Genomic DNA, 27,745 nt, shown 5'->3' with positions numbered 1-27,745 from the left:
CCCCCCAGCCACGATGTATCAAAGTTTTTTTTTTTTTGGATGGCTACCACAAAAAGGATCTCACAATTGACAATGTGAAGAAAAAGGTATATAGGAGTACCTAGTGTTTGCTTTTCATGTTGAAAATCCGAGGGATCTCTGAACCATTTATTCTTGCACTATTAAGTTAGCATCAATATTTGAGCCTACCACTTTCAGCTTTTTAAGATTGATTAGATCCCTTCCAAAATCCTTAGGTGATTTATGCTCATGTCGGTCATCTAGGCCTTTTGAATCAAGAAGGGAAGTCCTTTGGATAATACTCCCACATGTTTGATCATGTGGGTACTAGAAAGAGGACAACTATTGAATATTTGAACGTGTAGCCACTTTGTGGACTCAAAAGCAAAGATCAATCCAACCTAGTTAGTTGGGACCTTCTTAGAAAAGGATTGCAGTTATAGCTTTCTATTTTTATTTTTGAGATGAATATTGTTCTCATTCGCAGTAAAGAAACATTTTCACAAAAGAATATGAGGGATCCATTAACTAGAGTGGAGAAACACGCACATAGAAGAAGAATGGAGAAGCTTTTATTGCACTAGAGGAGAATGTTATAACTCTGAGTGAATCACAAATGAGGAGTCCTTATATAGGCACGAGATAAGCCTAGAAGCTCACACTAATGGCTAGGATGGTGCCCTATGGCACCCATACAATGGTTAGGAGTTCTCTAGATTTTTTTTTCTTTCTTTCTTTCTTTCTTTCTTTTCTTTCCTTTTCTTTTTTTTTCCTTATTTATTTATTTATTTATAGATTACTTCTCTAGAAATATTCTAGACAATTCTATACAATTCTAGCTATAAGACCCTGTTAGAGAATTCTAGAATGTTGTACGATTCTCTGAACAATTCTACAAGACTCTAGACTACTCTAGGTATCTCTACACACTGTGTCCAAACCTCATATGTATAAAGTGAACCAAAAATGGTTAATTTCATGGAAAACCCAATAAGCCTATAATACAACTCATTTTCCTCAAAAGATAATAAAAGAATGACAATGTAAACATTTTATGCAGAAAAATCTAGATTGTTCTTACGTAGATTCAATACACTAAACTGTTTCAATCTTCCAACGCATAGAATTGAAGTATATCAGAGGGTGTCCCAAGATTTGACACAACCTCAAATGAAGTTTTAGCCCCAAAGAACCCCTCATCAGGCAAATGGGCCTCAATGCCCAACTCCCGGCCTACGACAAGTCCAATAATTTGTGGCCCACTTTTCGGGCACCAAATGATGACAGAACAACATGAAATTGGACCAGTTTGAAAGACTACCTGGTTACTTTCCAACGAGCCCAAGATTGCTTAATTCCGATACAGTTTGACTGAGTCATGGTCAATTTATGAATGCATGTATGATTTATTTTTTTTCGGAAGGATAATGTGTTGAATTTATTAAAACCAGCTTGAGGAATTGCAAGCAGTAAAACAACACATCAAAGATCTAACTGTAATCGAATATGAAACATGCAACCAAAGTATCCACATTACAAGAACTAGCTGCCCATTCTATAGTGTCCCTCTTGATTTTCCAAAAAAAATCTCTTCCCAAGGCCCCCCCTAGTTGCAAAAATATCTAGAGTTTCGCTCCCCCCAAATGTTCCAAAGAACAACTAACAAGGATAAACGACAAAAGATCCAATTGTTCTTAGGAAGATGCACGACATGCCAAATGTTGAATAATTGATCTACTGAAGAAGGCATCACTGAATATGAGCCAAAAGATTTGAGTAACTGAGACCATACTTGATGAACGAAGCTGTGATAAATAAGTGGTCGATAAACTTAGCATATCTCATAAACATAAGGTATACATTAGGAAGAATCATGCCTCTTTTCTGAAGGTTGTTGATGGTAAGTATACACTTTCAACCCACTAACCAACCAAATGAAGCCACCTTGGGGGGAGCCCCATAAAACCAAAAGGGGTAGAAGAAATCACCCTTGCTCGAATTCCCTAAAGAGTGGATTTGTTGATAGAGGAATTTGACTGAAAAAACACCCGAAGGAGAGGCGCTCCAAAATAGACGATCTGTGAAAGACGAAGATGGAAGGATATTGTGAAGCCGCATCATTAGCCTTGCGAGCTCATCCACCTTGTCGCTATATAAAGCCCTACGACACGGAGGACACCAAACCCCACCTTCGACGATGGAGAAGCAACTAGCCATGGATACATCTTTGATGAGAGATAAACTTGCCACGGAGGGGAACTCTACCTCCAAAGGAACATCACCACACCAATGATCCACCTAGAAACGAATTCGTTACCGGACCCAAGAGCAAAGGATAAGCTCGATTTGACTAAAGGGGCTACCAATAAAACAGATTTCCAAATTCCAATTGCGTGATAATGTGAGGATTTTTTTGTCCCCCGCCCCGCCTCCACACCGTACTTAACTGCAATTACCTACCTCCATAAACTCCCTTCTTCAACTCCAAACCTCCTACACCATTTTCTAAGTAATGCTTTGTTCATGGATTCCATATCCCTTAAACCCACTCCTCCCTCAGGAAGCAGCTTGCAAACTTCTTCCCACTTGAGAAGATCAAACTTATGTTTGTCTTCAACTCATTGCCATAAAAAATCCCCCCATAATTTGTCCAATCTATCCAAAACATATTTCAGACACTTATATAATGACATGAAGTAGAGAGGTAGATTGGAAAGGGTTTCCTTGATAAGAGTGATATTGATAAGTGGCCTTTCCATTTCAAATCTCCATTCAAACTTTTCAATCACCCGATTCCACGAGTGCTTAGGGAGAGTTCCCAAACATAGAGGAAGACCCAAGTAGGCGGACAGAAAGGTACCAACACCACACCCAAATATTCCCGCATAGTGAGATACCTCTTTCCTATGCCAAGCATCTCCCTTTTTTGAATATTAATTTTCAGCTTGGAAACTTCTTCAAAGCAACCCAAAATCTTCCTAAGATTATCTACCATAGCTTCATCCGCTTCCGAGAACAATAGTGTATCATCCGCAAATTATAGGTGAGTGATTCTATCATCATTCCTCAACCCACTAAAACTTGAGATTTGGCCCACCTCTCGACCTTTAACGAGCATACCACTTAAAGCTTCCGCAACCACTATGAACAAAAATGGAGAAAGCAGGTCCCCTTGCCTTAGACCCCTCGAACGTTTGAAAAATCCTTCTGGAGTGTCGTTAACCGAGACGGAAAAAGATATTGGCGAAACACATTTCTGCATCCATTTCATCAATTTGTTGCCGCATCCAATCCTGTGCAACATTTAATCTAGAAACCTCCATTCCACGTGATCATATGCTTTTTTTTCTAAATCTAGCTTGCACACCACTCCTTTGGTTCCTTCCTTGCACTTTGAATCAATACATTCATGAGTGCACATTGCACCATCCAAAACTTGTCTATTTGCTACAAATGTCCCCTCATTCTCCGTTATAACGGAAAGAAGCACCAATCTGAACTTGTTAGCTAACACCTTGGCCAACATCTTATAAGGACTTCAAATAAGATTGATAGGTCAAAGTCTGACAACGACTCCGCGTCGTCTCTCTTAAGAATAGGGTTGTACACGAACCGAGTTAGCTCGGTTAGCTCACTCGACTCAACTCAAAAAAGCTCAATTCGACTCAGTTCGAAACTAAGTTTGAGCCGAGTCGAGCTGGTTTTTTGAGCTCAAAAAAATTTCGAACCGAGTTTGAGCTTGCCCGAGCTCGACTCGACTCTGATCAAACCCTAACTCGAATCGAACCAGTTCGGTGACTCGGTTACTTTATATTGATGTTGTTCACCAAGTGTTTGATGAAATGACTCAACGTAGTGTTAGTTGGTGGCAAGGAAGGTATGTATATAAAACAAATACCTTTTTTTCTTGATTTGGATGTTGCCTACAAGGTGTTTGATGAAATACATGTAAAATCGTTGCTATTGTTTTACATACAGTGAGAATTTGAAGGTGCAGTCCATGTGTTTGTGAAAATGCTGCAAAGGTGAACTCGGCTCGATCTTGGCTCGAACTCGGCTCAAACTGGCCCGAGCTGCTGACCGAACCGAGCTTAGCTGGCCAATCAAGCTCAAGGACCAAGCCAGTCCGAGTTCGAGCTGGGGTTAGCTAGTGGCCGAGCCGAGTCGAGCTGTGCCAAGCTCGACTCGGTTCGACTCATGTACACCTCTGCTTAAGAATGAATCGAGGCTAAAATGGTAGCCCCCATCCCTTAGCAAGCATACCTTTCTCATTGAATTCTTAAGAAAATTTCATCACAATCTATTTAATCAAATCCCAAAAGAATTGGAAGAAAGCTATGGGGAATCCGTCAGGGCCCGACACCTTATCTCTACTAAAAGTCTCAATAGCACACTTGACTTCTTCCTCTGATATGGGCTTCTCGAGCGATTCCTTATCCATTTTTGATATGCGACAAAAGGATATATTATCCAATAAGGGACTATGCAAACCTTCACTTTTAAGAAGAGTGGTGTAGACATTCACAATGGTTGAACACACTTCACATTTATCTCCCAATTTGTGTCTGTCAACCACTATGCTGCTAATACGATTTGTTCTTGCCCGAGCACTGACAATACCGTAGAAGAAGTATGTGTTTCTATCACCTTAAGCTATAAAGCTCTGGATCTCTAGCTCCACATTATTTTTACTTCTTTAAGGAATTTGGAGCACTCCACTGATAAGTTCAATCACTTATTCCGTTCTTCCTCAAACAGCCCAGAACCTTCTTCTTTGATATCAAGCTCATTGATATAGCTAGTGATGCTTTCAACCTTTTCCGATCTTTCCCTGAAGAAGTCCTTCCAAACGGATAGCTTAGATATTAGAAATTTAATCTTTTAAGCAAAGTCTGAAAGCAGTTTTGCCAAATACCTCAAATGACTGCCACCACGCACGAACCATCTCCTTGAAGTTTTCCACCTCTAACTATGCCAGCTCAAGCCGGAAAGGTTTAGGTCCCCAAATTTCATCATCCACTTCCAGCAAAATAGGACGATGGTCTGAAAATGTTCTCAACAAACCTTTCGAAATGACTTGGGGAAATTTCTCCACCTAGTCCAATGATAGCAAGAATCTATCTAGGCGCGCTAAGATTGGTGATTCCCTTCCATTCAACCAAGTATACTTTGCTCCCCCCATCGGAATGTCCACCAGTTCATTTTGGCTTACCCAATCCTTGAAGCCCCTTGTGCTTCTCGTGACTCAATCCTCTATTGGATTTCTCATGAACAAACCTTATAACATTGAAACCTCCCCTAACACCAAGGAAGGTTGAAATGTAATCTAACTTGGTTCAATTCTGCCCAAAACAAGTGTCTTTTGGTTGGAGCACACGGCTTGTACACCGATGTAAATAGCCATTTAAATTGGAAGTGTCCCTCAATACTATCAACACCGAGAAGGTTTCCACGCGAGAGTCTTTCATACACCATAGATCCTTGTTCTCAGCCACCACCATACCCCATGTTGATCCTTCAACGTTCAATGCTACCCAACCTTTGTTTTTTACTCCCCAAATTGACCTTAGGATTCCATTATCAAAACAATCCAATTTGGTCTCAGGAATCAACAAAATCTGAATTTTATATTTCTTACGTACCTCTTTCACCTAAATTCTTATCTCGGCCTCCCAGCCCCCTAACATTCCAACATAAAATATTCATTGATGGTGTATTCATTGTCCCCTCCCCTTCTTGCCTGTGCTGCAGTTGCCAACGTCGTTATTTATAGAGCTTTCAAAACTCAGTAATTCCCCCCATCCTCTCGGAATCTTCTGTTTAGCCTTCTGTTGCAACACGCATCTAGATTTCATGATGCTTCTCTCTTTCAAAAATTTAATAAATTCGTGAACATCTTCATCCCTCGCACCAATAGTCAACCCTATCGATCTCCCCACCCACTCCAGCATATCTTTGTACTGGCTTAACTTGACTTTTGCCATCGGCCGAGGACCCTTGATAAAGAACTTTCCATAATGACCAAACGATCATCATTATAGATAGGGATTTCTCTTCTAGCTTGCAACGAAGTTACATCTTGGGCATCATTGAAACAATCCACACTTGCAACTTCATCAACAGGCTGAAATGCTTTCATTATCTCAAAGAACGTGTCACAAACTCCACCATATCCTAACTGAAATCGGTTAATCTTCGGTCATCTAAAGAATCCCTACATTGCGAGGAAGGTAATGAAGGTAGATCTTGGTAGGAATAACGTTGTTGCGAGTAATGTAAAGAGCTTTCCAGGAAGCACTTAGGAGTCACAATGCCCTCCTATCTAAGGACCATATAAGAATTTGTGCCACGTGTCCTATTAGAATGCATGGGGAGAGACCCTCTAACATTCTCACGTGCAGTAGATTAGGTTAGAAGCATGAAAATCATGCGACGGCACACGTGCCACCATCTGAGTCCTAAATACATTTTTGTCGACACATGTCAACAAGAACTCATTTGACAAGAGACGTCGCTCCGAGGTTGCAGCGAAAGATGGTTCCGGCATTAATAATAAAGGTGGCTCAGAGGCATGCGCCATCTCTTTGTGACATGTAGCATTCCGACCCCCAGCTTCTACTCCAAAGCCAACTCCCAACCTATTATCTGAAACACCCACTCCACTTAAGAGGACACCTGGCATCAAATCCTCCTCCCGAGTTTATGTCACAATGGAACCCCCTTTTGAGGCTATGAAAGAGAAAAATCTCCCGCCAACACAAAGCCCCCATTTAGTGGATCTACCTTGGTCACGTCCCTCCTAGCCACAAGCCTTCCTCATCAACTGCCACGTACCCACTCTCTTTTAAAGACCACGCCTCCTCCTGCCAAGTGCCTCCATCCCCCATTCCTTTCCCTTCCCAAACTCTGCAGGTCTACCTAGATCATGCACCTTTATCCACTTCGCCTCTGCACTCCCATTCTTCACCCCATCTACACGGCACTCCCCGACTTAGTTCCTTAACTACCCCTACCACCACCACCACCTCCCTAATCCGGGGTTCAATCAACTTCGGGTTTGGCCAAATCCATAGACATCTAATACGGATCCTCGCCACATTGATTTCATCACGATTCAAAGTGGCTAGATCGACGATCGTAACCTCCACCAAGCATGACCCTACAGCCTTAAAGGTACCAAACCTCATTAACCCAATGCTCTAATGGTATACCCCCACAAAAGGTACCAAACCTCCGCTTCTCTCTACCCACTTACTAACCTCCACAACTGGTTAGTCATTGAACAAGGTCCCTACAGTTACAACCAGGTTTAGATCTACTCCAACCCAAACCAACACCTAGAGCTCTATCGCACCCAATGGCTTGATATTATAGTCCTCTTCCTTCAATATGCAGTAGGCCTCAAACCGTATTTGCAACCCCCTCACTGAGATGCCAGCTCTAGTGATGATGAGAAAAGAATGAACAAATTGGGCCCCTAGTCCGCTTAAGTATCTCAAGAATGACTCAAACCTTCGGTTCCCCTTGTCGGACCTCCTCCCTCACCCATTCCAAGTGGGCTTTCTGTGCTATGAAAGCATTACCTTCGAAGGTCCGACTGCAAACTCTTGCAACAGCTTTCCTAAGATCCTCTTCTGATTACATTCTTACAAAGGCAAAGCCACGCCCTTCCCTCGTTCTCTTATCCCAGGGGATGACAACCTCCATAACAAGGCCAAATCATCTAAATAAATGAACGATGTGATTCTCCCACCATCCTCTCGGAAATTTGTCGATAAATATTGTAGGGAGGCACGACCTTGTTTTGTCACTCCCAACTTCTTCTTTTTATCACTTTCATCCATTCGTCATTTGCCTACCTTGACTAGGAGCCAAAACTTCCATCCCCGACAATCGTCTATTTCCCTATCTCTTCTCGAGTAAGTTTCCTTGAATGCGGGATGTATATCTCCTCTCATACTTGGATAATTCTTCTTTGATTTCATCCTATCGTCGTCATTCCGTCCTCCCAACAATTCTTAACAAGAGCAATATTTGTTGGGATGACTGGGACTTCTCCACTTGCAAATATGACGCAGGGATGAATGTGATGAGGTCGATCACCGTCTTCCTCAAGGACAACTATTTCAAATCCATGAAGCTTTTCCGGACTCCTCACAGAGACTTCTCGAATCCACAAGGAAAAATCAAGAAAATAGAAATAATATTCATGAAAATTTGTAAATTGATCGATAATTGTCTAATATGTATGTCCCTGTTACACCATTAATATAGAAAAAGAAATCGTAATTACCAAAAATATCAAAATCCTAACTCTAATAAAAATCCTAATTCTAATAAAACTCTTCTAAAACCTAATTTCTAAAAATAAAAATTCCAAATAAACTTTTACTAGAGGAGTCCTAACATGATTACAAGTTATTTCTAAAAAGGAAGAAAATCTACAACTCTAAAAATAAGAAAATATTAAAAAAATCGGAATTACTAAAAATAGTAATTTTTCCTTCAAAAATCATTTTTGAGCTGAAAGCGCGCATTTTCTGACGAACGGATAGATGGGACCCACTTTGTGGATCAATTCACCTCGGATGGCCTGTTTCAATAAAGATTGATACATTGTACGCCCCGTAACGATACCCGGATCAAAAGTTACAGTCAACTTACGGTCCACCTTCTTTTGGCACAACCATGCTATAGGAATGTATCTCTAACACGTTCTACATCAGACCCCTCCACTTGAAAAAAAAAACTCGTCCTCAAGTTACTCAAGGGACTTGGCTCATAATTCTCACATAACTTCTGGCGTCAATGTTTATTAGCCTTTTTCTTGTACTTTGAATTAGTTTCTTGAGCTGACACAATACATGTACCCATACTCTCCTTGACTTGATTAGTATCGATCAATTCCTTCACTTTTGTCTTCAAGATCTCACATTCCTTCTGATAATGTGGGCAATTAGGCAAACTTGCCCCTGAGACAAGATCAATGTGGTTGTGTATATCTAGTAAGGGAGACAATTTATTAAGGAGTTCATCGAGCACAATAACCTTGAACTCATGCAACACTAGTTTCAAATCCTCTGAGATGTTCATAGGCTCCATATAATTTTCCTATTCAACTAATGCATCTACATCTCCTGTCTCCTCGAATTGTTTAACGAAATCATATTTGGTTACGAGAGACTGTTCCTCAACTTTAGAAGTTTTGGGTTAGTTCTCTGTTCCCATAGGGACGAGGATAACTTTCTACCATCTTTAATAAATATAAATACGTTATCCCGGCCTCTATGTGCAGCATTAACATTATATTGCCATGGTCGTCCAAGTAACATGTGACAAGCTTCTATGTCGACCACATCACAAAGTACTTCATCTTTATAATTTTAACCAATTGAAAATAAGACAGGGCATTGTTCAGTTACCTCTATTTTGTTAACCTCCTTGATCCATCCAATTGTGTACGGAGATGGGTGTCTTTCTATTTTCAGTTGCAGCTTTTCCACCATTGTTTTCGACACAAGATTCTCACTGCTCCTAACATCGATGATCACATTAAAAACTTTTTGGTTTATAGTGCACCTTGTTCGAAAGATGTTTTGCCGTTGTAAATCTATCTATACCATTGTCATGTACAACGGCTTCCTCACGATCAAAGTGGTGGCCTGCGATTCACCATCATCGGGTGGTGCTCTGTGGAAATCGGGGTTGTATCATACAGTGACCACAAGCGGTTGAGCATCGCCTTGGGCTCAGGGCGGAATTAGCGCATCCGCAATACGGTCAAGGGTTGCCTGCAGGCCTTGCATGGTCAACTAACTCTCCCGGTGGAAAGCTTTCATTCTTTCCAAAAGATAATAAATCACTGGATCACCGTCCACAGGATTTTGGCTCATACATTCGTTATCTCTCATCGGCCCGAGGGGAGTCCTCACTCTGATACCAATTGACGCAGGGATGAACGTGATGAGGTAGACCACCGTCTTTCTCAAGGATAACTACTTCGAATCCACAAAGCTTCTCTGGACTCCTCATAGAGACTTCTCGAATCCATGAGGAAAAAGCAAGAAAATAGAAATAATATTCATGAAAATTTGTAAATTGATTGATAATTGTCTAATCTGTATGTCCCTTTTACACCATTAATATAGAAAAGAAAAAATCGTAATTACCAAAAATAGCAAAATCCTAACTCTAATAAAAATCCTAATTCTAATAAAACTCTTCTAAAACCTAATTTCTAAACATAAAAATTCCAAATAAACTTTTACTTAAAGAGTCCTAATATGATTGCAAATTATTTCTAAAAAGGAAGAAAATCTAAAACTCTAAACATAAGAAAATATTAAAAAATTCGGAATTACTAAAAATAGTAATTTTTCCCTAAAAATTCATTTTTGAGCTGAAAGCGCGCGTTTTCTGACGAAACGGATAGATGCGACCCATTTTTTGGGTCGGATCACCTCAGATGGCCTATTTCAATAAAGATTGATAGGTTGTGCGCCCCATAAGGATACCCGGATCAAAAGTTACAGTCAATTTATGGTCCACCTTCTTTTGGCCCAACCATGCTAGGAATGTATCTGTGGCGCGTTCTGCATCAAAGTCCCATCACCAAAATATCTAATCCCCACTTTAGCAGCTTCAAGCTATCCTTTGTAACGCATTTATGATTGTAACATGATTCAACATAGAGCAGTGAGTCATTCCTCTTAGACAAGGTGTTAATTGTTGCATGGTAGGCCCTACCACCCCTGATGGGTGCCACAACTTGTACATGTCTGGATGTGTGTGAATATGGAGAGTAAGATAGCATAAAAGAGGGAAGATTGCCTAGTGTGGACATATGTAGAATGCATTGCTAAAATTCCAATCATCCCACACTTGCTGAAAGCCTGAAACTCCTTAGTTTAGGACTTCTGGTTTGTTGTTCTCTCAAATTCTATTAGTTGATTGTTTTTGGACTTCAAGTCTATTGGTTTAGTTAGTTACAACGCCAACCATGATCGGTTAGAATAGATTGAAAAAGGTTTCTATTAGCAAAAACAATTTGGCAACCAAGTTATTGGTGGTAATTAGAATTTTTAAGATCCATAATAAAAAGATGCCTCACGTAGAAGAGAGGGGAAGGTTTCTCATGATTATACGACTTTCTTGTAGTATGGATAACCCTCCCCTGATTATCCTTTGGGTTCTCACCATTTCTTTCCCCATGGCCATTGAATGGTGCAATTTTTTGGCATGAATTCCACCTTCATTTGTGCAGGATTGATTTCAAGATGTTGTTCGCCAACGACTATTGCTTGCATCGCTTAAGGGTGGCATCAGTTGGTACTAGAGCTAAATTTACTACGTTCTCAGTCCACATCATCCCACCTCTCTCTCTTCTGTTATCCTTTTTCTTCCTCCATTCAAATCACTTCACAGCCATACAAGTGTACATAAAACTGACCATAAATGACTCAAAAGAGTATCAGAATTATGTGATCTCAAGCTTGTTGGAAAGCCAACAGCAAGCCAACGCTGTAGGCTTTCAAACAAAGCAATTTCATGCCATTCTTGGTCCACATCATCCAACCTCTCCTTTGTTTATCTTCTTTCTTTCTCTATTTGAATCACTTCAGAACCATAAAACTGTACAAAAAATTGACCGTAAGTGACACAAATGGTATTGAAATTATGTGACCTCAGGCTTGTAGGAAAACTAACTCTATAGGCTCTCAAACAAGAATAATTCCATGCCATTTTGAAATTGTTTGGCACCCAAAAAGTGGGTTGCAAGTTGCAAGATGGATCCTAAACTGGGATTAATCATGGGACCCATCATTCTGATGCGTGGTTAGTTGGGGATGAAACTTCATCCAAGGCTGTGTCGAGTTGGGTACACCTTCTGATGCCTTTCATTAGTCTAATTTTGTGGGGCCCAGTGTGTCGGAAGATTGAAATTGTTTTGCATTGCACATGTACATAAAATAACTCATTCAAAAAGTATCCAAAGTACGGCTCATTTGAAAGCTAACTCAGTTCGCTTTCAAACAGCATCAATTTCTTGTCGTTTCTGACATTGTTCGATGTCCAAAGAGTGGGTTGCCAGTCGCTGGACAGATCATTGGGATTCGAGTTTATGAAGCTCATCAACCTTAAGTGGGATCTGTTAGGGTTGAAACTTCATTTGAGGTTATGATGGATCGAGGACACCCTCACCATTCTTGGTCCAATTTTGGGGTTCAAATGGGTCAAAAGATCGAAACAGTTCAGTGCATCAAAGCTACCTAGAACAATCCAGATTTTGACGTATAAAACATTCTCCTTGCCCTTGCGGGCCCACATCATGATGACTTGCTGAGGATCTGGATGTTGTCATGAGCTTACCATGAAAAAAGGCTTTGATCTGTAGTGGAGCTCATGGGGCCTACAATTAATGTTTTTGCAGTCTGCATGGGTCAGAAGTGATGATGATACACAAGTAATCCTTTATAAATCCAAGCTCTTTAATGGTATGATTGATGATCTCCAACATTAAAGATTATGACTACAATATGACTGCATCAGATTCCTTAAATTGAAAAAAGAAGAAAGAAAAAAAAAGAAGAAAAAAACTCGCTCTCGAGTTATTGATCGAAAGGAAGTACGGTAATAAGGTATGCTATCTGTCCATCATCATGATGAGAGGTTGCAAGCATGCTGAAAATTTTCATGTGGCTTGAGCTTCCTGTATGATCACTAATTCCTCGTGCGAGTGCAAAATCATTTGGCACAATCTTGTTATGGTGGTTGTTGAACCATATTATATTGTCTCGTCTCTTTCACAGCCAACTCTGGTGTATTATCAACTACACATGTCAATTGTCATCAATGGTCATGTAGCTCTTGTCACGTTCCTCGTCATATGTTGGAGCCTGATTGATTTCGGGATCCTCGTCAAAGATGGGACCATTGCCAAGATCCAGATCTCCAGCGAGCCTAGTTGGCATGTCTTCAAATAAGAATCACCAATTAGCGAAGGCTAAACTGATTACAAATTAACTTGTAGCCCAAGACATACTTCACATGTCACTAGTTGTGGACAATCCAGGCAGGGGCCCACCAGGTGGGACCAATCTTCTAACTAGGCTGATCGGTTTAAGTCATATAGAATTGTCACCTCTTCTTTATCCAGAATCATTGCAATAAACTTAGCATTAACACCCTAGTTGAGCTTGCATTTCTCATGAAAATCCTCAAACACCTTTATATGGTCGCCTTTCACGGTCTCCTGACAGACCTTCTAATAAGCCGTCATAAAGCCATCTGACCATAGACCTTTGATCTCCTTCAAGAGAGAATACCACCTCCTGCACCTCTTCAGAGAGATTTAAGTTCAAGCCAAGAAGCCTTTTTATCTGGAATGGCATTAAAGGAGATACCATCTAGCATAGGTCTTATCATGAATTCTTCATAACAGAAATTTTGAAAGAAATCAACAACATGACTTTAAAATTCCCACTTGTCATCCACAACTCTATTGCAGATCTTAAGACATGAGATTGATTTTCCTTCTCCCATTGGTTATCCTATGCAAAAATGGTGTCTCTCCTTTTAGCCACACCTCCCACAATTTCTAACACCAGGAGATGCCTCTTGCTTGTGGATGAAGCTGAATCCTTCTTTGATCAAGTCCCTCTACCTCTTGAGAAATATTTGCAATATGCTCCCAATCATCCTGAAGATCCTCTCGCCAATCTTTCCCAAAAATTTTGCTTTCTTATATTAGGTAATGCCAAACATACTCTGATTCAACACAAAAACTTTATGCAAGATGGCTTCTACTGGAACTTGAATCAAGCCCATTCTTGCACATATGTGCCTGATGTACTTACTCCCTCCTATCAGCATCTGCTGCTTTTCAGGTAACACAAGAAGCACAAAAGATGCTGCTTCAGGCAGGAAAAATCAGGAAACAGCACTCCATCCAATCAGGTTCCAACTCTCCATGCCAACCATGAAGCTTGCACTTTAAATGGGGTACTGTTCCACGAAAATACCTGACCACCTGCAATTTGCTGTTAAACTATGATTTCAAAGTATTGACTACAACAAAACATCAACTAGAAAAGAAGTTTCAGAATTAATTCAATATCTTTAAATCAACAAGTTCCAAGCTTTTAAAAAATACCAGCATTCCTCATACTTACCCACTATCTCTGATACCTTTCAACCAGTTCCGTAAATCATTTTCATTTGTCTCCATGTTTCCTTCCTTGTTTAAGTCCATCTGAGATCCGTCTGTAAACGTTGATGCACCCCTTGACAGTTTAGTGTTCCCTTCACCAAGAAGACTTGCTTGCTCAACACGATTCATACTCATTGCTGCTCTTAGCTCTCTTGGTAAAGCTTGAGTAACTGGCTGAGACCAAAGCGAATGAATAGAACGAAGCAGCTGCAGATTAACAGGCATACTGCAGATCATTACTCAAATGTGCCATAAGATTAAAAAATAAATAAAGGATGCTCTCCATATATTAGGTAGCATCTGGGTGTACCACCAAATTGTCGGTGGCAAGGATACAAAATGGAACCCGCATAAAGTGGGCTACAAATTTTGTGCTTCTCCCAACCCAAATCACAAGTAAGATAAAAACGGGAGATCTTGTTCTTATCACAATAAGATCACATTCTTATCTCAACCATGATTTGGTGGTAGTTACATATTCTTTCCAATTATATGTTTTTTAATATCATAGTTATCTACCCAAGGATAAAACCACACAATCTTGTCTTATGAACATATACTTACCCTTAACAGAGGAGGAAGCATCCATGATAAATGAGTAGCCATTGGATGAGACGGAATAATATCATTACTTGCTAATGAGCTGTTTTGCACATGCAAATTGCCTTTTTTAATTGCACTCCTTTTAAGGGCCTTGTCAAAAAATGTTACAGTGTGGAAAATTGACCACATAAATGGTGTCTCGGAGCACAAACGGACCAGACCTAATGGGTCGGACAAATAAGCATTTTGCCATTCTACCTGCATCCACTGTTTGCTCAAGGGTTCAAGTAACCAGGCCAAAACTTCCTGCTGTTGTTGAACACTGCATTCAAGAAGTGACATAAGACAAAATACCTAATTAAACATACAGTAAAATCACAATTAAATTAAAAATGCTTTCTTTATAGAGACATTAAATAATAGAGGAACTTAAGGGTCCTGATGCATCCAATCTATACAAGTGGTCCAATGGTCCGGTTATCTGATTTGTCCCACTGAGGATGGGGGTTGCCCCAGAACTCCCAGATCGAAGATACTAACCCTTCCACTGTGGCCTACAGAAATAGAAGGTTAAGACACACACCCAATAGTGCTTTGGAGAAGGGCCAAAGGTTGGATGGCTAAGACCTTCCAATCTAGATTGGGGCATCCCCTTCCTCATCATCACTTCATCAGGTCCTTAGTCCTTTCATTATTGTTCTGTTTTCCTTTTCTTTTAATGAAAATGCTGTAATCACTCTCTCAAAAAAAAAAAAAAAAATGGGGGAATGAAAAGAAGAGAAAAGGAAAAGAAATTAAGATCTGTGTGTCACAAAGGTGGGGACCAAAGTAACTCCCTGGACGACTGAAATATCAGCCCATTCATATAGGCTATACTCATCCCGATGCATCAGGACCCCATAGTTCCTCCCAATAACATTGAGAAATCAACCGCTAAAATATCAGCCCACTCATGTGGGCCTCACATACCAGGACTCTACTCATCCTCATGCATCAAGATCATTTAATTCCTCCAAATAACATTAAGCAATCAGGATATTGGCCCAGGTAAACGAATAATTACCCAGAAGCAGAAGCCATGACAAGAAATGCTTCACCTAGAAGATTATGTTCTCCACGAAGTAGACGACCTTCTCCTTGGAGATAAGCCATGGTATCAGCAATACCCTGTAACATAAACAGTCCTTGGTAACTAATAAACCATCTGACATTGATAATATTTTGATCAGTACATAGTAATTACAATCTGCCAATCTAGACAGATATTAGTCATAGAACACCTTTTATTTGTCAAAGGGTTTTTAAGCAAAAACAATATTGCATTATTTCCATTTGCATACACATGTGCACATGCACGTGCACAGACGCATAAAATTCCATGTCCAAGCTCCATCTCCCCAATGGGACAATCCTAACCCTCTGATTGATGGCCTGCAAATTGACTGCTCCAGGTAATACTAAAGAATTCACATTCAATGGAAAGAAGGCCAAAGATTGGATGGTAGGATTTTCCAAATCTAGGACACTTTTGGCACATGGTCCCTACTAATTGGGCCCATCAGATTAATGTTTTGGATAACCAAACCGACCCAAGGCTTAATGATACTACACATCCCCAGAACTGTTAGGAGTTAATTGAGAACATAGACTTTATTCCTGCAAAAGGCTTGTGGGCCTCTCATGCACTCAGACTTCTGAACATTTGCTTCTCTAATGGAATAGTCAGTCTCTTTCACCTCATACAAAAGAAGAAAGACGGTGGAAACTGCTACTAATAGGTGGTTGGTTATTTAGATAAAACCAAATCCAACAGAAAAGTGGTAAAGAACTTAATATTGTCTGCAGGGTGATTCTGCAGTCAGATTGGTTAGATTGTCCTATGTTAAGAACAAGCACTAAATATAATGGAAGAACTGTCTTCGTAATCACAACAGTCATATCTTAGTAAAAGCAATATGGCTGGGAAGAAGAAATGATTTCCTCTCTCTACAACTCCTCTGCGCAAACCAACAGTCTCAGCCTAGAAGAAATCTGCAAGTCCGGGATAAGATCTTCATCCCTCGGGTGATGTTGACGCTGGGTTCTCAAGGCCCTGACCAGGAAGTAGCAGCGAAGAAGGGAGAGGGGAGAAGGTTAGGTTGAAAAGAGAAAAGGTAAAGGGAAGGTCGGCAGGGTGATTCTGCAGTCAGATTGGTTAGATTGTCCTATGTTAAGAACAAGCACTAAATATAATGGAAGAACTGTCTTCGTAATCACAACAGTCATATCTTAGTAAAAGCAATATGGCTGGGAAGAAGAAATGATTTCCTCTCTCTACAACTCCTCTGCGCAAACCAACAGTCTCAGCCTAGAAGAAATCTGCAAGTCCGGGATAAGATCTTCATCCCTCGGGTGATGTTGACGCTGGGTTCTCAAGGCCCTGACCAGGAAGTAGCAGCGAAGAAGGGAGAGGGGAGAAGGTTAGGTTGAAAAGAGAAAAGGTAAAGGGAAGGTCGGCGATGCCAATGAGCTGTATTCCTCAAGATTGAAGAACAAGGATGGACAGTTGTTGCAAAGAAGAAGAAGAACAGAAAGGAGCATCAAGGCCTTACGATGTGGATTATCCAACACACTAGGTTGAGAAATTCCCGTATGATTGGGTGTCTTTGGAAACTGTGGGAGAGTCATGGACGTCGTGATTCCTCGGGACAGGAAGACAAAAGCTCTTCAGGGTTTCACCTGAGTTAGCATACAAACGGAGGAGCTGAATCAAGCAATGGACAAGATCCATGGCCAGCTATTTAAAGGGAAGGGGATTCAAGTGCAGAAAGCACACTATGGTCCGAACATGGAAGTTGATGCTAGGTTCCGACAAGGTGGAGCTGATCAGGGGAGGGATGGGGTTGAGGTGAGGAGCTGGGGCAGTGAAGTATGGCTTCCAAGAAGGGAAAGGGGAGGCTATTGTGGACAACAGGAGAGGGGGCAGGTGGAAAGGAGGTGTGGGTTGCGAAATCTTTCGCCGATGTGGTGGTGGGAAAGGAGAAAGGTGAGGCCGCAAAAAGGAACGATTCACAAAAAGGGTCGAATCTTCAGGAAGGAATGGATGTCTAGGAGCTAGAAGGAAGGGGCACTGGGGGTTCCAATGGTGAAGGTTAACCCAAAAGTCCTGAGAGGACCCAGATGCAGTTGCAACACACTTTGTTCGTCCTTGCAAGAGTCGGAGCTTCTTTAAAGGAAATCCAGAGCTACTTTGAAGCATATTGTGCGCTACGAGAAGATGATTGTATCATCAAACCTTTGGGAGAAGCAAAGCTGTGGGTTTCCATCAAGACAGGCACTAACAATAACATAGATCAGATTATTGCTGTGGGAGCTTTATTCAACAACAACCTAGTTGGGGCGGTTTATAGGTGGGAGAATTCTTTCTTTGGAGAGTTGGAAGTGTGGTATCTACTGTGGGGGGTTCCGTTGGAACTTTGGGTCACGAAAATTTCCAAGGCGATTGGGTCGTGTCTAGGAGAGGGGATAACAATTGATCCCTTGACAAATAACGGGGACGAGATCAGTGCTGCTCGAATCTACATGAGGAGGTGAACAACCTCCATGGATCCTAAATCAGTAACAATCTATGTAGGGGAAGAGAGAGTAGAGGGGTGGTGAGGGAGCTCAATTGGGGGGGTCCCGTGTAGATGGGGTGAAGAGCGGTTGAAAAGGGGTGGTAGCAATCAGGCATAGTGGCATGGGGATGCGAAGTAAGATGGAGTATCACTTCGATACGCCTGCGAAGCACATGAGGTTGTGGTGACCATTGTTCGGAGTATCTCCGATGTTATCGAAATATCTCTAATATCATCTGTATCTCCAGCTTGATGATACTGACGACACCGGTAGTGATACCAACGGCACCGGTAGCGATACCGATGGCACAGGTAGTATCAAAAATTCCACGTATCGGCAATGTATCGTTAAGTATAGCCAATGTATTGATAGTGCCATGATGCGATCATTAGTGGTGCACCCTTTAGAGTGTACCAGAGGAGGCATCGCCGAGAGAGTACACGAGCAGAAGAGTTAATGTGGATGGACGTTGAGTCAATCGGAACAATTTTCTAACGCGCTACAAGTGCAGGAGCGGCATGACCACACCCTAACCGCAGGCCCATGAGGTGGATTTCACACCATGTCACGCGGGTGTTTAGTTTTAGGTGTCTTTTTATTTTTTTTTCCATGTTTTCAGGGGCTTTAGTGCACTTTTTGTTTTTTTCCATGTCTTATACATACGCTGTGAGAAACCCCATTTTAGGATAGAATGAATGAGAATTCGTATGTTTTCTTCCTCTTTTACCAAAGAGATTAGGGTTTCAAGATTGGCCCTTGGGTGTTGAGGATTCCACCCCGGTTCCATATTTTCCTTCTTTCTATATCTTCAAAGTGCAGGAAAATGTTAGAATTAGCCGTCGTCTTTTCTTTGATGCCCTAGAATCCGTACTCTCTTTCATCTCTTCTCCATCTCTTTTGTTCCTCTCTGGATATTCCCTTTTGATTTGAACGGAAAAAAAAGGGATGGCTAGTAAGGGGAATTGGATTTGAACTTGACTGTGGACTGGCTCATGTTAGATCTAGGATATCCTCATATCCCTAGGTCCTCCCTTTTTTTATTGTTTACGTGATTTTATACTAAGGGGCATGATCCTAACAGGATGATTTCATCACCGTGTTAAGATTTGCTTAATCCCGTTGATTAAAAACAAATAGTTGATTAATTTTATTCTTTGAATCTCTTCAACTTGATTATACATGCATCTAGGGTTAGGCCATCACATGTCCCTACTCACGCCAATGAATCGATATCACCAATGTATTGCCAATATTTCAATTGTGTAAATTCCAAGTGTCGCTTGTATCGCTAGTGTATAGATGATATTTCGATAATATCATCAATGTATCAATATCGCCAAAATTTTGTTTATTAAAAATAAAAAAATAATAAAAATAATTTTTAAAAAAAATCATTTCAATTTTCTTTATGGGCACACGAATGTATAAGGTGTTCAAATTGTCAACGATAATATCGATGGTATCGTGATATTATAGTTATCCCAACATAGGAAATATCATGACCATAGTCTTTCGTTTCCTTTTCAAATGTCAATGATTTCTCAACGAAATATCATGTGTTGTTGACGATTTTTCGACGAAATATCATGTGTTGTCGATATTCTGAAATATCGATGGATGTTTGGATGGAAGGTTGGATCGTTGGAGGGATGGTTAGATTGATTTCGTACAAAAACACATGGTTTTAAGCCCCCATTCAATGGAAACTTATTATGTATGTATTATTTTTGTAATTTTCTATTTCTAAATATGCAAACGTATGTATTTTAGCATCTCCTGAAGTTTCACTAAAAATACCGACATTTTCCCCACATTTTTGATTATCGGCGACATCAATATTGTTTCCATATCCCTAGCCAACAAAACTTGTAGCAAAACCAATACTTCAAACACTAGACTGGTGACGTCAAATGTTGTGGACATCGTCTAGAGTTCTCAACATAAGGGTCAATCGAGTTGCCACATTTGGGAGAAGGCTCAGAGCATAGATGGCAATGAGGAAGAGGCTCAAGGTCAGCAGGGAGGCTTGGGGTCTGCCTCAAAGCTGACCCATAGGATCAAAACGACATGTGCCGAGGTGTGGAGTGTGAGAGCTCGACACGTAATGGCATAGGCATTTATGAGGCCGTAGCTGTCTCAACGAGGGTTAGCAGGTGTCAGGGGCTGGAGACAAGGAACTTAACCTCCAAGCGACACGCATCTATGTTATCAGCCGAACTTGCTAGGCTCAACAGGAGGCCCAGACCACATGTCATAATCCAAGGGAGCCATCAATTTCAATGATAGGGCCATCGGAGGTTAGGCGGCATCCGCAACAAATGGGAAGCAAGCATCGAGGGCAGAGATTTTTACATGTTGAATCCAAACCTGGATGTTGTAGAGGGGAGGACGCCAATCACCACAGCACGTGGGTCAATGAAGTCCGATCAAATGGCGCAAGAGAAGACGTTGTGGACTCGCACGAGATATAGTACTTTAATGTCAACATGTGGGAAATCAACCCGAGTTTTATAAACGGTGTGTGCGTGTCGGGATGCTTTTTCAATTCAGTTGAGCATTGCATATCAAGTCCAACTCTACCCTCCATGCGGGCAGAAGATTACCAACCTTTGGTGCAAGTTAAAGATACTTGATCCCAGGGCAACGAGATTGAGGAAGCTCGGTCAGGGAGTATGCCTCATTCTCTTTGGAGGGGATCATTGTGGAAGTTTGGGACAAGCTTCCGGAGGATGATGAGCCTTTCTTCCCATCTAATGAGGTCTAGGGTGGACCATTTCAACCACACCTTTGTAAACAACGAGGGAGGATTGTTGGATGATCTCTCAAATCATGTCATGATGATCGTTCGATGACAAAGGAGCTGGATTGGTATCAGAATATGCTGGAACGTGTGTCAAATCAGTTGGACTCTCCTTTGGAGCAAAGACCACGATTTTCACACTTTTATTCAATTCATTGAGGGGAAAAAAAAAGAATCGTAAATGGAGAGAATTGCTCACCTTGGAGTATTCTGTTAACTACAACTCTACGAGTAAATATACTGGTAGGAAGAAGGGAAGGGGTACTCTAATTATTTTCCAACGAAGAAAATAAAAACCATGTTAGGGAGGTGTTATGGGCAAAAATGGACTAACTAAGGAAGACAGGTAAGCTCGGATCTCTGTGCCTGTCATGACTTCAGCTAGCACTGGTTACGACCAAAAGCCCCTCAACGGCCAGAGAACACCAACCCGCTGCTGGGGAAATAGTTCTCCTCGAGCTCAGCCCTCAGGAGGCAGCTCGGTCTCAATGCCAGGACACAAATCCCACGACAAGTCGGTAGGTCGGCCATCTACCCGGTACCAAGAGAAACTCGACCACAACTTGCCAGAGAATCCAGGTCGGCGAAACCCCTCTTTGGAACGATTGTCCACCTCAAACTCCTACCACGTGCTTCCGCTGGTTCAAACCTGGCTCCAACCAACCCTACCCAAGATTCGAGTCGAGGATCTTGGGAGACGACCGCAACACGGATCCTCCAGAGATCTCAGCCGAGGATCTCGAGAGATACTTGCGACATGTTTGGAATCTAAATCCCTCCATGACACATTCTTGCTAAATAGGGAGATTGTCCTCTACGCCACCGCCCTCTCTCAACTATAAATAAAGCATCCCAAATGGTCAAAGGTACTCACAATCTAACTCAGAAAACACACCCAAAAACCTTACGTTCTGCTAGACTTGGCTTGCCTGTCTAACTTTGGCATCGGAGGGTCCCCTGCTACAGCCAATGTCTCCTCTTTGTCCTCTTGCAAGTACCAAGAGGTCTAAGGAGGACATACAGATTTATGCATCAACAGTTTCTGCACCACTGTTGTGCCTAGTCCTGCGCCACCAGACTATAGAACATCGGGACTCGTCTTCCCAACCTCAGGCTGATTCTACGCCCGCAAGCCAGGTACAGTTGTCCCGGAATCGGGGGGGTCGGCTTGTCTCTCTGGAGCACTAAGTTGAAGCCCTAACCAGCAACATCAATCAAATAAGGCAAATGCTAGAGCGACAAAATCCTCACCAGGGGGCTGAGGAGGTTGTTGTTTGAGCAACCACTGAAGTTTCAGCACCATCTCAAGCACCTTTCGGCTCCCGAAGGAGCAAACTAGCCTGTGAAGTATCGAGACATGCACCCTCCCATGCCTCAGGAACTACCGTGCTGGCTACCTCCGACCTGCGTCATGAGTTGGAGAAGAAAAGGCGTGGCATAGCTCCTGAGAGAGTAGCTGAGAACGAGGATCCCTAAGAGGTCGAGCTCAATGAACTGCGAGGTCAATCGGTGACATACAACAGGCCTATCGCACACACGCTCCGACCTCGATAAAAGCCATGTTGGAGGAAACTGAGCCACCGTTCACAGCCGACATCATGCACGCCCAACTCCCGCCATATTCTGGATGCCGCAGATCACCCCTTATTCCGAGGCCACCGACCCGGCCAAGAATCTAGAGTCTTTCAGGGCGTGGATGGAGCTTCATGGTGCGGATGGAGCTTCACGGTGTGTCGACTGCAGTGTTGTACCGAGCATTCTCCTTAACTCTGTCAGGGGCAGCTCGGAAATGGTTTCGACAATTGCAACCGTAGTCCATCAACCCATTCGGACAGCTCAGTAAGGCCTTTTCTACCAACTTCATCGAAGGAAAAAAAAAAACAGGCTAAAGCCAACGACTCACCTCCTCACCATCACCCAGAAAGATGACGAGCTATTGAAGGATTACATCAAACGCTTCAACCTGGAAGCTATGCAAGTGGAGGGCTATTCAGATCAGATCGCCTTGGCCGCTATGATAGCTAGCCTGAGGGAGGGGAGATTTATTTTCTCACTCAGCAAGAATCCTCCGATGACATTTGCCGATCTCCTCAACCGAGCCCAAAAATACTCTAACACCGAGGAGCTTTTTAGTTCATGAAAAGCTACTCGAAACAAGGAAAGCTCGACTAAGGAGAAACGACCTAAGGAAGAACAAACATCAGCTCCCAGCAACAAGCGAAGAAGAGACAATGATCCGACCAGAGGTCAACGACCAAGCAGATGGCCCGAGAGCAGATTCAGCTCTTACACTCCCCTCAACGAGACGCCCGAGTAGGTCCTTATGGAAGTTCAGGACAAACGACTCCTCAAATGGCCAAACCGGATGAAGACTGACGCCGACAAGCAAGATAAACGAAAGTACTGCAACTTCTATCGCGACCACGGCCACTCCACCAGCAATTGCTTTAGCCTTAAGGAAGAAATTGAGGCCCTCATCCGCAACGGACGTCTGCGAGAGTATGTTAGTAGGAGGGAAGAACGGTCGGAGCGGAAGAACGAGCAACCCAGTAACGGCAACAACAACGAGGCTACAAGAGAGATCCACAACATCTTCGGCGGACCTACCGGAGGAGGAGACTCGAACCGAGCACGCAGAGCTCATTGTTAAGTGTGAAATATTGCATATTTCTCCCTATTTATACCTTGGTTTTATAAACATGATAGTGCTTAATCGATTTAATTATGCATGTTTTCATGTGCGAGGTGATCTCGAGAGCTTAAGGTAAAATTGATGACAACCTCTCCCCAATCCAAAGCCACAATGTGAAATTAGTGACCCAAACTCTTCAAATCAAATGAAGCAAGCTAAGTCTATCACCACTCTTAGGAGTGGAAAGACAATTGACAAATCTATTCCGGTAAGAGCTGAAAAGCGTTAAGGACCCCGAAGAAGATAAGAATGATAGACCTAACATTACTCCACATAAGTTAGAATCGGAACCTCAAAGTAAGCAGATTACGCCATTCCCTCAATGGTTGATTGCACCAAAACCTCTAATTCTCAGGATATTCTAGATGTGCTTAAACAAGTGAAGGTTAACATCCCTCTACTGGTTAAACAAATCCCTTCATATGCCAAATTTCTGAAAGATCTATGCACTACCAAAAGACGGCAAAACATACAAAAGAAAATCTTTTTGACAGAAAAAGTGAGTGTCATCCTCAAGCAAGATGTGCCACAAAAATACAAAGATCTCAGTAGCCCAACCATCACTTGTGTAATTGGGAATTATCGGATTGAGCACACACTTCTTGACTTGAGGGCGAGTGTGAACTTTATCCCTTACTCGGTTTATGAACAATTGGGTCTAGGTGAATTGAAACCCACCCGGACCATATTACAACTTGTTGATCTCACAGTTCGTGTACCAAGAGGAATGATTGAGGATGTGTTGGTCCAAGTTGATAAATTCTACTATCGAGTAGATTTTAATGTCCTGGATACTCAACCCATCATAGATGTGAGCACTCACTTCCTGTCATTCTTGGTTGCCTATTCCTTGCTAAATCAAATGCAATCATTAATTGCAGGAATGGAATTATGAATTTATCTTTCGGAAACATGACATTGGAGCTCAATATCTTTTTCAACATGAGCAAACAGTCAAAGGATTTTGATGATATCCACGCCATTAACTTAATAGATTCTTTCGTGGAAGATAGAGCAATCCTGACTCCATACTCTGACACTATAGATACATGCTTGGCCCACTCCCCTGATTTGAATGATGACACAATTAGGGAGATGGATGCCATGCTTGATGCTCCACCAGTGCTTGAAGTTAACCGGTGGAGGCCACAATTTGAAGAATTACCCAAACTAATGTAGTGCCTCTATCGTCTAGCCTCAAAGCACCGAAGCTTGACCTAAAACCTTTGCCCTTTGATCTTAAATATGTCTATTTAGGTCAAGATGAGACATGCCCGATTGTGATTTCTTACCACCTTGAGCAAGAACAAGAGAGTATGTTTATCTCTACTCTCATTGAGTATAAAGGAGCCCTTGGATGGTCAATTACGAACCTCAAGGGAATTGACCCTTTGATTTGTACTCACTGCATTCATCTTGAGGATAATGCGAAGACCTCCCAACAACCACAACGCCGATTAAATCCAAACATGAAGTGGTTAAGGCCGAGGTACTTAAATTGTTGGATGTGGGTATCATATACCCCATATCCGATAGCCAAAGGGTGAGTCCAACTCAGGTGGTTCCTAAGAAGTCCAGAATCACCATCGTAGCCAATGCCGACAATGAACTTGTGCCAACTAGAGTTACTACTGGTTGGAGAATCTGCATTGACTACAGAAAGTTGAATACCGTCATAAGGAAGGACCACTTTCCTTTGCCCTTCATTAATCAAATCTTGGAAAGGCTAGCTCGTCACTCTTAATATTGCTTCCTTGACTAATATTCGGGCTACAATCAGATAGAGATAGCCCTTGAAGATCAAGAAAAGACCACTTTCACATGCCCCTTTGACACCTTTGCTTACCGAATGATGTTATTCAAACTGTGTAATGCCCCCAGCACTTTTTAGCGATGCATGTTGAGTATATTTTCTAACATGGTGGGGCAATATTTAGAGGTCTTCATAGACAACTTCTCTGTCTTTGGTCCATCCTTCAGCGAGTGTTTGAAAAATCTAAAAAATGTGCTGAAGCGATGTGAGAAAAAGAATTTAGTACTAAATTGGGAGAAGTGTCATATTATGGTTCGTAAGGGAATTGTTCTTGGACATATCATCTCGTCCAAGGGAATTGAGGTAGATAAAGCTAAAATTGATGTTATCTCTAACCTACCTCCACTCAAGAGCATACGAGACATGCGATCCTTCTTAGGACACGTCAGATTTTACAGATAATTCATAAAGGAATTTAGTCACCTCTCGTCCTTTATGCAATCTACTTCAAAAGGATGTACCATACGAGTGGACTGAGCAATGTCAAGAAGCTTTCACTAAGCTCAAGGGCATGTTGACTACCGCAAATATCATACAGCCACCCGATTAGAGCATTCCCTTTGAGATTATGTGTGATGCGTCTGACTATGCTATTGGGGCAGTGTTAGGCCAGAGAAAAGAAAAGAAGCCCTACATTATTCACTATGCAAGTAAAACTCTAAATCCTGCCCACGTGAACTACTCTACTATGGAGAAGGAACTCTTAGCCATAGTGTTCGCTTTGGACAAATTTAGGTCCTACTTGATCGGATTCAAGATCATCATCTACACTGATCATGTGGCGTTGAAGTACCTTCTCTCTAAGAATGATGTTAAGCCCCGCTTGATAAGATGAATCCTCCTACTCTAAGAATTTGATTTGGAAATACGGGACAAAAAGGGAGTAGAGAACGTAGTAGTTGACCATCTTTCGAGACTTGATCTCCCCGATTCCCTTGAAACGCCACCTATAAACGATATGTTCCCTGACGAACAATTGTTTAAACTCTCCCAATTACCTTAGTTTGCCGACTTTGCAAATTATCTTGCCACAGGTTTCACACCGACTGATTGGAATGCACAAGATAAGAAAAAATTCTTCACCGAGGTTCGTAAGTTCTTCTGGGATGACCCATATTCATTCAAATATTGCCCAGCCCAAATTATAAAGAGATATGTGCCAGACAATGAACACCAAAGTGTCATCTCCTTCTGTCATTCGCAGGCCTGTGGTGGTCACTTTTCTGCTAAAAAGACCACGGCCAAAATTCCCCAGTGCGGCTTTTATTGGCCCACTATATTCAATGACACTCATGAGTTTTGCAAAGCTTGTGAGCGTTGTCAGAAATTAGGTGCATTGTCCCATCAAAATATGATGCCTCTGAACCCCATTCTTATCATTGAAGCATTTGATTGCTGGGGCATCGATTTCATGGATCCATTCCCCCAATCCTTTGGGAATTTGTACATTTTGCTAGCAGTAGACTATGTCACTAAGTGGGTCGAAGCGATCCCATGCCGAAACCATGACCATCGTACGATCATTCAATTTTTAAAAGAAAATATCCTTTCTCGGTTCAGAACGCCTTGAGCCATCATTAGTGATGGAATTTCACACTTCTGTAATAGGCCATTTGAAAACTTAACGAAGAAATATGGCATCTCTCATAAGGTGAGCACTCCATACCACCCACAGACAAGTGGGCACGCTGAGATTTCTAACAGGGAAATTAAACACACTCTAGAGAAAGCGGTTAACCCTGACCATAAGGATTGGTCAATCCATTTGACCGATGATTTATGGGCATACCGTACAGCTTTTAAGACCCCTATTGGAATGTCTCCCTTTAAACTTATCTATGGGAAAGCTTGCCACTTGCCTGTAGAGTTGGAACATAGAGCCTACTAGGCTATAAAAAATCTTAACTTCAATTTGGATAACGCTGGTTTACTACGCAAACTACAGTTGAATGAACTTGAGGAAATCCGGAACGACGCATACGAGAACTCGAGAATTTACAAGGACAGGATAAAGGTGTTCCACGACAGGAACATCATTTGGAAATCATTCATAACCGGTCAAAAAGTTCTTCTGTACAATTCTCGTTTACA

At 41.8% G+C, this 27,745-nt stretch overlaps 1 protein-coding gene across 1 annotated transcript in view; it reads right to left on the bottom strand.

Moving 5' to 3' along the window:
- LOC131225368 (protein HASTY 1) overlaps positions 1–27,745 on the bottom strand; it is a 109,792-nt gene that overhangs the window by 15,412 nt on the left and 66,635 nt on the right. Inside the window, exons 16-18 of the mRNA XM_058220892.1 lie at positions 15,816–15,919; positions 14,774–15,074; positions 14,172–14,416 (exon numbers count right to left, since the gene is read on the bottom strand). Of these exons, the coding sequence (XP_058076875.1) occupies positions 14,172–14,416; positions 14,774–15,074; positions 15,816–15,919 (650 nt within the window). The remainder of the gene's footprint in view (positions 1–14,171; positions 14,417–14,773; positions 15,075–15,815; positions 15,920–27,745) is intronic.

Source organism: Magnolia sinica, chromosome 14 (assembly GCF_029962835.1).
Source record: "Magnolia sinica isolate HGM2019 chromosome 14, MsV1, whole genome shotgun sequence".
NCBI lineage: Eukaryota > Viridiplantae > Streptophyta > Magnoliopsida > Magnoliales > Magnoliaceae > Magnolia > Magnolia sinica.
This window is presented reverse-complemented; position numbering and strand designations above follow the sequence as displayed.